The following is an 11,778-nucleotide window of genomic DNA, read 5'->3' on the forward strand; positions in this document are numbered from 1 at the left end:
CCTAAATATATTTACAGACAAAGCCTGAGTAATCTGATTACACTTCACAGAAACACATTTACCTATGTATATATACATATGTTTAAATGAAAGTTGAAGTTCTTTTCCAGATTAATTCATTTTGGAATAAGGTATGACTTTTGTCCTTGCCTAAAAAGATTTAAATATCTGAAGCCTGATCACAATTATTCATAAATACTCTGAAATGCTGGTATCAAACGTTCCTCATTTTTTAAAAAACAATTTTCATCATTTTGGTGGAAATTTCAAAGAAGCTGAGCTATCAATATACCAGGAACTCTTAATTCTTTCTGTAAATCCTTGAACCCTGTGAAAAATGTAAATATCAAGGATTTTTAGTGTTGAAGTTTTTCTTGATAAAAGTCATTTCCTCAAAATCTCATTAGTTTATGGGCTAAATTGGCCAACATGTTAAATTATTAACATGTTGGCCATGTGTATGTATAACTCTTAAGACTGATAACTTTTAAAATGTATTTGATTTAAAAATTTATATCTGCCTATTTTCATTTTCGGTCTCAAGGATGGTTAAAATGTAGTATTGTAAAACAACACTATTCAACCATCTAATCATTTAATCCACCGAACACCTAATTTGAAAACTATAAATAACCTGAATAAAAAGAAATGTTTTATGAAAAAAAAATGCCTCATGATTAAAGTTGTTTTTCAATGTGGAACAGGAGGTGATGGAATGTCCTTCATTGAAGGAGTTTACATAGAAGATGGAAGGCCATCTGGTAGAGTTAGATTCCAAGATTCCTTCCAAACTATAGATTCTATTAATCTGAAGTCTCTCCTAAAAATAATTTAGAGAGGACCAGCTTCATTTCCACTGTCTAGATCTTAAATAGCCTAAACCACTCACAGAAAAGCAGAATTAGTTCTTGATGATAAGTATGTCTACATTATGCTCCACAAGGTATCCAGTCAAAGGTGGTACTTAATGGAAAATGGAGGTCCTCTAAAGTAATTGCTTTGATGTGGATATATTGATGTGGATATTGGTAAGGTAAACCCTTCACATGCAAATAAGGGGTTCATCAATCAGGGAATGCTTATGTATGCATAATACTATTATCTACCTGACTGGCTCTTATACAGGCATAAAAGATTCTATCAAAGCAAATATTGTCATAAAATCAAGTCTACAACCCTAAATTTAATGAGTCAGATGGGATTTTTTTCCCGGGTGCTTACTCTACAAGTTGCCCTTGGTTAAAATCTAGCCTGGGAAGTGTGCCATCCTGTTAATCTTAGCTGGCAATTTTGAACACGAGAAGAGCAATAGATGAAATTGTGGTTATGGCAAGGAGGATTTCTAGCAGGCCACTTTGGCAGATGAGCGGGAATGGTGGTTTTGTGTTACAAAGTTGACTATTTGCAAAAAACACTTATGGATTCAGTTAGACTACAAATAGTGAACAGGGACAAGTTTATCTAAGATTTACCTGTGCTAATTTATATATCCATGAGGTAAATATGATCATGGTTATCTTAAATAGAAATTTACCTTTCAGTCTAATAATGAGGATATTGACTTTGCCTGCTGATTACTGATACATAATATTTAGGCCCCTGTTATCCCTAAATGAACTTTGGAGTTGGCAGCCCTTCAAATAGAAGAGGCCTTCATCTGACAGATTCTTTTCTGAAAATAGGATACTTGCTGGGGTGTCCATGACATGGGCAAGGGGTCAAATAATGTTCAATGTTATGATTTTAATTACATCACATAATTCATATTGTTTCTGCTATGCTGTTAGGATACATGTGGTCTTATTGTGATTTGCTTTAGATTCCTCTAGATACATCACCACATTCCTTCATCTGCATCTCCTGCTTTGTCCATATCATGATTACGCTCAAAACTCCTTGAAATACCTTGCAGATTAACAACTAGAAAATATGTAAACTGCTGGTTGGAAATCACTGAGGACTTACTGCTTGAGCAATTTCTTTTTGAGAGTTGCATGCATTTTATTGAGTCCTTTCTTGAACTGGCTTTGACAGCGTGAATGGAATCTTAGGTACCTCCTCCCATGAAAATCTGTTGGAAGGCAGGAAATTTATTGAAGGAAGGTTCATTTAGATTTCTTCCAGCCTAATCAAAATAAATATCCATGGATTGTATGAAAAGTGCTAATCATCTAAAAGATGCTAAAATGATAACTATCTGAGGTATGGAAAGATGAAACCACAGGTCCCTGACATCTCTCCTCTCTTTGTTGTCTTTGGCATTGGTCTTTGAATGCAATCTACCTATCTAAATATTGACAGGGTCATTCTTTTTTGTTTCAAGGAATACTTTTCTCTGGCTTTTGAAGTAGTGTTGCCAGACTTTAAAGCAGTTTTCTCTATCCTGCTGCTCTTGTTAGCTGGTTTAGGGATTATGGGATTTCAACACATCTGGAGGCACCAGGTTGAGGTAGGACTACTTTAAAGTAACTATCTATTGTCTACTGCTGCAATTGAGAAAAAGGATAGAGACAGAAGCTACACAGTAAGATATATGATCTCTCTTCCTGACGCTTGGTGTTCCTTTCGTGCAAAATGTTTGTAAAGATTTGCAGAGATACAGAGCCAATGTGAGAACAACACTTGTCCTGAGAGAAGGTATGTAACCTACTCGCTCTTTCCCCACCCCCTTTTACTCCTGTGCACTTTTCTGGCAGACATCCTTGAGCACTTGAGACGGATGTGAGAGAATTTCAGTCCTCACTGGAAAACAAGCCAACTAAACATAACAGATTACATCAGCTCAGGCTTTTCAATTCCTGGATGGTAGCAGCGTGCTAATCCAAACTTCATCCTGGATTTCGCAAAGTAAAACAAGGGAGGCTGGCAAGAGGACAGATTGAGGAAACTGACGACGGCAGGCCTTGTGGGCAAGAGGCTGTATAAAGCTCCAAAATTTGTAAGCTGATCTTCAGAACTTCCACATTGGGTTCTTCACTCCTGCATCCCTGAACAGAAGACATCTGACTGAACTTTTGCAACCTGTCATTGCGGACAGTGGAATTGGGCTTTCATCACACCAGGAGCCATGACCGGTTTTCTGGTGCTCACTCTACTTCTGGTACCCATGAATGTCAGAGCTACCTGGAGCGCCAAGTATGCAGTAGATTGTCCGGAGTCCTGCGACAGCAGTGAATGTAAAAATCCGCAGCATTGTAAGCGGACTGTATTGGATGACTGTGGCTGTTGTAGGGTGTGTGCTGCAGCTCTGGGAGAAACTTGCTACCGGACAGTTGCAGGAATGGATGGTGTTAAATGTGGGCCCGGACTGAAGTGCCAATTTTTTTCTGAAGAAGATGATTTTGGAGATGAGTTTGGTATCTGCAAAGGTAAAGAATGGTCATTGGATAACATTATTGATCATGACAATTAATGGTCAATGTATAGCTGTTGAAAATTATTCCAATATATATCTATTGCTCCAATATATATATATAAACATATATATATGTTTTTCTTTTAGCCAGGTTTTTCTTGGTTACCAAGAAAAATCTTGGTTATGTAGGAAAAACCTGGCTAAAAGAAAAACACGCATAAAACCTACGAAAAAGTAAGAATATATGTATGTATGTATGTATGTATGTATGTATGTATGTATGTATATATATATATATATATATATATATATATATATATATATATATATATATGTATATATAATATTTTGAAGTAGGATAATTAACCCGTAATTGAAAAAGATAGTTATTGATGCTATTCATATACCTAGCAAAGGTATCTTCATTTTACCAGAGGCTGTAAAATGGTTCAGAGTTTCTCTTCTTATCAGACTGGAAAAGAATTGCCTAAAGTACCCAAGAAGTTGAGCATTTAATCTTAATTCTATTGGCACTCTATTATCTGTAGGGAAACAATATGCAAATATTATCTGAGAGATTTATAAAAGTATTTCAAAAGTGCTTAGGTCAATATTCTTTCCCAGAGATATATAATGTATATTTTATATGTGCTGCAATCAAGAGAATAACACCTGCATTTAATAACATGGATATAAGCTTTAGAAGGAAAGCATAGATATGGTGATATACTCTGGTTTCTCTTCAGATCGTCTAAATCAGGGGTCTTCAATGTTGGCAACTTTAAGCCTGGGGGACTTCAACTTCCAGAATTCCCCAGCCAGCTTTGCCAAGGTTGCTAAGTTGCCAAGGTTGGAAACCCCTGGTCTAAATCTTTCACCTATATATTATGTAAAAAGCAGAAGTAGAATTCTAGAGTGGACTACTTTAGGCTGCAGAAGGAGGATTCCATTTTTAAAAATGCTGCCCATGTTAAAAAAAAAGGCCTGCTGCACATTGTATACAAGTATGCTATATAGACAACTCTGTACTTTCTTCTTTCTACTGAAGTAATTTTGTATGCAGTCCTTTTCTTCTTTCTTTCTTTCTTTCTTTCTTTCTTTCTTTCTTTCTTTCTTTCTTTCTTTCTTTCTTTCTTTCTTTCTTTCTTTCTTTCTTTTCCAAGTTAAAATAGACCAGCAATCTAAGGGGTTTTTTTGGTGACGTACCACAAATGCTTTGAACACTTTAAAAGAAAAGTGTAGGTCCAGATATATGGGACTTTAGCTGATTAAGAAGTTTCTGCTGAGTTTCAGTGAGATTGAAATGGTCCAGTTAATTTGGAGCAAGGCTAACAAACTGGCAAAAAATGCCTGTACAGAAGTCAGAAGGAATCTGGTCATTTTTTTTTTTGTTAGTATAAATTAAAGTGTCTATACAGCTATAGGAATCTGTTAGACTGGTAAATACGTGCAAATAAATAAATAAATAAATAAATAAAGTGAATATAGCCTCTTTTGGATTAGCTGAGGCTATAATCTTGCAAACATTTGTTGGAGAATATCTTCTAGGTGACTGTGTTCAATTTTCTTTCAAATTTGCAATTATTACTTCTTAAGTAAACTTCTTGGTCGTTTTATAGAAAACACTTTTTTTGCAAACAGGCTTCTTGAGTGAATATATTACATATTTAGATGTTGGAGTGGTGTACTGTGAGTGAAGTGATTTTTGTGGTTTTTAAGAAAGGAGAAGATAAGCTAAATATTCTGACAAAATAAATAGTTTCAAATTATTCCAGATATAACTTCAGTAACATCATTTATTTACAAATAGCAATACAACTTACTTTTTCTGATGTTCATTTGGAGTGTGTCCTACTGCATTCAATGCAGTTTACTCCCAGGTAAGTATCTGCCGACTTTTAACATTAATGTCCAAACACAATTATTGGAGAATTATTTTCTTCAGTAATTAGTTTGATTATCAATCTATTTTGAGAACTTTGAGAACTTTTTAAAAAAAGTGTTCAAAGCATTTGTGGTATGTCACCCAAGAAACATCTTAGATTGCTGGTCTATTTTAACTTGGGAAAGAAAGAAAAAAGGAAGGAAAGAAGGAAGAAAGAAAGAAAAAAGAAAGAAAGAAAGAAAGAAAGAAAGAAAGAAAGAAAGAAAGAAAGAAAGAAAGAAAGAAAGACAAACATGCAGAGAGAAGGGGTATCCCCTTCTTACAAAAGCAAACTAAATAAAGATAGAGCATGGCGGGTGCCCAGTGGATACAGAATTCGAAATAAAAACTGGAAAAGCACATGGATAAAATAAATCTCAGGGGCTTCTAACTCTGAACAGCAATCTCTGAACCCACATTTTGTTGTTCAATAAGTAAACAAGGCTACCAAGAAAATTTTAAACTCCCACTAGGGGATTAATAATGTTGATAAATTCCCCTTCTCTTTTAAAATACTCTGAGAGATAATAAGGATCCTTCAGTTGCCAGGTTCTGAAGTCTTCCAAAATATACTGTAGTCATTTGAATGCCTTTACAGATATTTTCTTGACAGTTAAGAACAATTTATGTAACTATCAGATCAGTGCCAATAGGAAATAAGAGAATGAGATGCTTCTCTTATCCAAAATAAACATTCTGAACATTCTTTCTCTCTCCCCTTTCCTCTGACAGAATATAATTTTCTATCTACTGTCTAAATTGATAAATCCAGTTCGGTCTTAACTAAATAATTTATTTACATAACCTGTAAATAGGTTATTAACTCTTGCAAAATGGGGCTTTCTCCATATATCCTTCTTCTATTAGTAACAAAGGGGAAAAAAAAGATTTCTGTTATTCAAATAATCATTTTTGGTTATATAAGATGTAAGCTTGCATTGTAAACAGATACACATATAAACCTGCTTTAAAGTATAACATGTTTTGTATATTTTTTTTACAAGTTTCCAACTTCAAAATACCAACGTTGACGATGATAGTATATCTTGCTTTCCTGCTTATATTAGTACCTAAAAGTTGGTTAATATGTTATGTACTGCTGTGTACTAAAGCAATTAACACTTTCCTACAACTATATTGAATTGTTTAGTTTAAATAATTTGCATGTTGGAAAAGGCCCATACATGTTGCAGCCATTAAACTTTTGATCCATCTAGATTCAAATGTCAATTTTAGATGTTGATTCAAATCTCAATGCAAGAAGAATGCTTTTGAGAGCCAGCCTAAATCTCTCACAAGGCTGTTAAAAGTAGTTAGAATATTAGAATAACATAGAACTGAAAGGGACTTTGGAGGTCCAGCCCTTTGCTCAAGCAGGATAACTTATACTATTTTAGATAAATGGCTGTCTAGTTTTTTCTTAAAAACTTCCAGTGATGGAGCACCCATGATTTCTGAAGGATAATAATAATTAATGATGATGATGATGATGATGATGATGATGATGATGATGATGATGTACTTGGTTGATACCTAGGACGCTGGCAGCAACCCGTATCAACCATTAGCACCAGTCAATGGTATTTGTGACATATTTTTAAATGATCAGTTGACTGAGTTTCATGTTTAATGAATAAAAGAGATAAAATCAAATAACTGTTTTTACAAGATCCGGTATTGAGCAAAGTCTCAATTAAGGATAACTTAATTTTACTAGAACAAAATCAACAAAACCATGGCTAGTAGTAACAATAGGATTGTCAGGTTTGAGCTGCAAAAAGCCACATGACCACTAGATGGGAGCAAAGAGACACAGAAAATAAATCAATTGCTATCGACCAGTGGCTGTCTTTATTTCTGCATTCAAGATAACCATTGTAGGTAAGAAGGAAAGGCCATGGTTAATCATTGCTTTTTAGGCATGCTCTCTAGCCTTGAGGAGGAAAAAAAACCCCTCACACTCCTACAATAAGGATAATCTGTTAGAAGAAAAGGTGAAGTTCCAGAAGGCCATATCGAACTTCTAGAATCAACTAAATGGGGATGACAGACATTTTTGTAATACATACGTTTTGGATCCTGAGGTGGAGCAAAAAGTTCTGTCTTTCTTACATTCCAAAGTCGAAATGCAGCATAGTCAAATGTAGCTAAATTAGTTCGTCAAGGACCATAATAATACATTAGATAAATAATAATTTATCAAGACTTTCCGAACTCCCTCAGTCTGAATCATATTTACATTCAGCTGATTTTTTTTATTAAAAAATTGCTCTCGTAAATATTGCAATACTTTTTCCTTTAAATATTTAAATGAATAGCATAGGCGTCCATTGGACCTGTGTGGGAGAGGAGAGAATGTTAAGATGGCAACCATGAACCTCTTTTCCTTTTTAATGTGTGTCATGACACAGATGTCCCTTTGTCATTGCCCCTTATTTTTGTGTTAGCTAAACATTATGGAAACTACCTTGGTGTATCAACAGTTTAAACCCATGAAAAAAGCTGTCTTTTTCCCCCCTCAAAGGTGACAGATATACTTCCTTGTAGGGGTTTTAAGCAAGTGGCTGCTTAGAGATGAGGAAAGATTGCTATAGCCACAGATTTTGGCATCATGGAAAAATTGGATTAAATGACACCCAACCCCTTCCAGCTCATTGTAGGAAAGGATGTATCTTTTTTGAAGATGATATGCATTTGCACATGAACATGTCATATGAAAACAAGGAATATGTTTATTGTCTCAAGCTTCATTTATTTTTCCCTGCTATTTCAATATTAATACAGTCTCAGGTCGAGTGGGATTGTTCTACCATCACTCTGTGCAAACAAACCTTCAAATGAAAAGAAAATATAGACAAATATTGTGGGTAATAGCACTAGTCTTTGTACTGATTGATGTGAGCAATTTTTATACCTAGCCAACTTTATCCACTCCTCCCAAATTTGTATTTTAAAAGGCTGAAATCTGGGATTAACCACTTGGATGTGAAAAAAATATATACAGTTGAACAGAATATATTCATAGAATTTTTCAAGGAACAAAGATAATTTATTTGCAATCTTGGAAATGTAGGAAGATAAATATATGAGTACTGCTATAATGAATTTTCATGTTATTATATGATGAAAACCTTAGACAAGCCTTCCTCATTTGGCATTCTCCACTTGTGTTGGAACACAACTCTCATAATTCCTAGGAAAATTGGTCCCTAGGAGTTCCAGGAATTGCAATCCTGTATTTCTGACAAAAAACTCTTTTGAGGGAAAGAGATCTTAAATGAAGAGGTGACATTTTATACTATCCAAGAATGAACACTGTTGAATCTAGTGAGGTTTACTAAATAAACTGAAAATAAAAATAATTGTGAAATAATGGATTACTTTGTAAAAATTGTGTATGTTTGGAATTGTGAATCTTCTGTATATTTCTTAAAGGAAATGCCATACTCTCTGTGATTTAATTCCATGGTATACATGCCTATTCAGTAAAGAGAGCAGAGGCAACTATATTTAGAGTTGCACTCATAACATTCTACTTAATTGTTTAATTATCAAATTTGCATGCTGCTGAATCTTTTAGACTCATAGTGACTTGCAAAATGCTGACATAGAACAGAACCTTCTGCAATATAGCGAAAGTTTAAAGCATAGTAATGTGTCTATTGTTTTCTAATATTTTATCTTGCAGAGTGTCCTTATGGTACTTATGGGTTGGATTGTTTAAGAACCTGCAGCTGTCCATCTGGCATATGTGACAGAGTAACTGGGAAGTGTGTAAAGTTTTCTTTTTTCCAATTGGCTGCATCAAAACCTCCCCACCAACGGAAATTACTGCCACCTGCAGGTAAACCTAATTGCATATATTTCTTAAGGGTATAAAGCAGGGGTGTTAAACTCAAGGCCCATGGGCCGGATATGGCCCACGATGTGGTCAGATCCGGTGTGCGGGACCCTCCTGGTTTTCCCAATACAAAGAGGAAAGATCAGGCCAACGTAGCTATGGCCCAGTCTACCCAATGCAAAGAGGAAACATCCCAGTTGGCTATACCCACCCCCACCCAGTTGGCCATACCCACCCAGTTGCCCCACCACCCCACCGAGGTCAACCACAGCCCTGATGCGGCCCTCAATGAAATTGAGTTTGACACCCCTGGTATAAAGCATTTGAAGATTTGTTCATGCCAAGGGTATTCTCATTTGCAAATTGTATTGAATTAATTGAGTTGTGTATCACAGTCGTATTATACATACCCCATTGTTATCCTGGTAGATGACAATCCCCTGATGCTTTGTTTCAAGAAACATTTGACCCCGATAATTATTTATTGGCTCAGAATTCAATAAATGCACACAGAGAAGACTGTTGAAACTAAATAGGCATGAGGCATAGTGCTTTAGTAATACTGTTGTTGTAATCAAAGAATGATTACTACTTCCCTGATTATTCCCCTGACCTCCCAACTCCTGCTGTGCTGCCCCATTATGGCAGCAGCATATTCCTAGGAGGATGAGCGAAGAATGCTGGACCATATGCCAAAAGTATATATTCCCAGCAGGGTCACCCAAGATGTTAAGGCTCTCACATTTGCCCTGCTAAATCTAAATTGGCAGCAGTGATTTAGGAAGATGATGGAGGCAAATGATCATGGAAGATGATGGAGGCAGTGATTTAGGAAGATGATGGAGGCAAATGGTCAGTTTACTGACACTGGCAAAGGCATCAATTCATACTCTGTGGGAGGAGGAGGCATAAGTAAACCAGATCTATATTTTCACCAAGATAACCATATCGATACAAACACTTAAAAGTCAACAATGACTTGATGGCACATAATCAATTAAAAATGTTTGATTATCTTAATTACTGTACTTTTCGGAGTATAAGACGCACTCCCCCCCTAAAAGTGGGTGAAAATTGCGGTGTGTCTTATACACCGAATGTTGCCAGCAATCAGGCCACACAAATAAGTGAAGCCTCATTCGCGGGATGCAGGCAATATGCAAAGCCATGCCCCTTCCAGTCCGCAGAAAACCCTTTCCCCATGAAACCAGTCCCTAGCGCCCAAAAGGTTGGGGGCCACTGGTTTAAAAGTTTCTCTCTCCAGTTGAGACCATTCAGGGGGATGGTGCTCATCTCTGATTCTCAGCCGAGGGCTGTGATGGTGAACCTATGGCACGCGTGCCCAAAGTGGCATGCGGAGCCATGTTGCCTGGCACGTGCGGCGTCACCCATTCCTCTTCCTGGTTTCTGGCGCACATGCACATTCAACGATCATCTGGCCTTTGTGCATGTGGCAGTGCCATAAACTGGAAGTACCTTATTCGGTGTGTGCATGTCTCCTGGGCAGCTCTTCTTCCTGGTTGCAGCCCTGATGAGTGCGCTCGTGTGTGTGCTCCCTTTTTGGCACTTGGTGCCGCATGTGTGCGCATGCACTCCTTTTTCGGCACTCGGTGCCAAAAAGGTTCACCATCACTGGCCTAGGGAGTCGGTATTGTCCGAGAGACACTCATCATGTGGCCAGCATGAAAGAACATCATAATGTGTTGCGGATGGACATAATATTTAAAGTTCTTGATTCAGACAAAAAGTTAGTTAAAAATTCGCATTTTGATTTAAAAAAAAAACTAATTCCCCTTTTTTCTCATTTAAACTTTCAGAGAATGACATGGGATCTGGCGATGGTAATTCCGTAGAAGAGGATTTTGTGAAGGAAAAAGACATTCACTCTCCAATCATGAAATGGCTAAATCCTCGCTGATATTAGCCTATGTGGGTTAGATTTCTAACCCATGCTTTCTTCTAATAGTGAATGTTCCACAAACCACTTTAAAACAGTAGATCTCTTGCAGAGGAAATGGTAATTTTTTTAAAAAAAGATCCGGTTTGTGCATCTTTGGGAAAAGATTGAATTTCAGTAAGAAACTGTGTACAGTGTACATGATTTTTAGAATATCTTCTGAATACTAAATGTATCATGAATCCTTGAATGTAAAATATAGTTGGAACTTGCATATTGCTGGAGCTTACGTATATATATTGAAAAACATATATATCTTATTTTTTAACATTCTCAATTCTATATGTCCTGCACAAAATATTTATTCATCAATGAACTGAAAATGTATGGGGGATAAAAATTAGTATATGTATTGTCTAGACTGAAATCCTAATTCCAGCAATAGAGTAACAATAATACAGGCAATAGCTGTTGAATATGGCACCAGCCTTAATTCTGAATCCTATATATATTTGCCAGCAGGTCCAATGAATACAGTAGGATTTCCTTTTCTATTAAGCATTCAGAGATTTTAATTTATGGCCACAATCTTATTCAGAGCTAAAACATAGACTAAACAACCTTTTTACTGTTACCAATTAGCTTTACCCACATTCAGTTCTTCTGACTCAGATATAGATAGGTCTCCCCTTCATCTCTGGGTTACTAATTTAGCATTGCAAGCAGTGGTGGGATTCCAAATCTTTTCCTACCAGTTCTGT

The 11,778-nt window shown here is 36.3% G+C and overlaps 1 protein-coding gene across 2 annotated transcripts; it reads left to right on the forward strand.

Moving 5' to 3' along the window:
• The first annotated feature begins 3,067 nt into the window (after positions 1-3,067).
• Positions 3,068-11,038, forward strand: ESM1 (endothelial cell specific molecule 1). Of its 2 annotated transcripts, XM_070935888.1 has the most exons (3): positions 3,068-3,368; positions 8,968-9,123; positions 10,938-11,038. In XM_070935888.1, the coding sequence occupies exons 1-3, from the start codon at positions 3,068-3,070 to the stop codon at positions 11,036-11,038; spliced, it is 558 nt and encodes a 185-aa protein (XP_070791989.1). The 2 variants fall into 2 exon arrangements, with proteins under 2 accessions (XP_070791989.1, XP_070791990.1); XM_070935889.1 differs by lacking the exon at positions 8,968-9,123.
• Positions 11,039-11,778: the final 740 nt, after the last annotated feature.

Source organism: Pituophis catenifer, unplaced genomic scaffold (assembly GCF_029215685.1).
Source record: "Pituophis catenifer annectens isolate HBS135680 unplaced genomic scaffold, rPitCat1.0.hap2 SCAF_2, whole genome shotgun sequence".
Lineage (NCBI taxonomy): Eukaryota > Metazoa > Chordata > Lepidosauria > Squamata > Colubridae > Pituophis > Pituophis catenifer.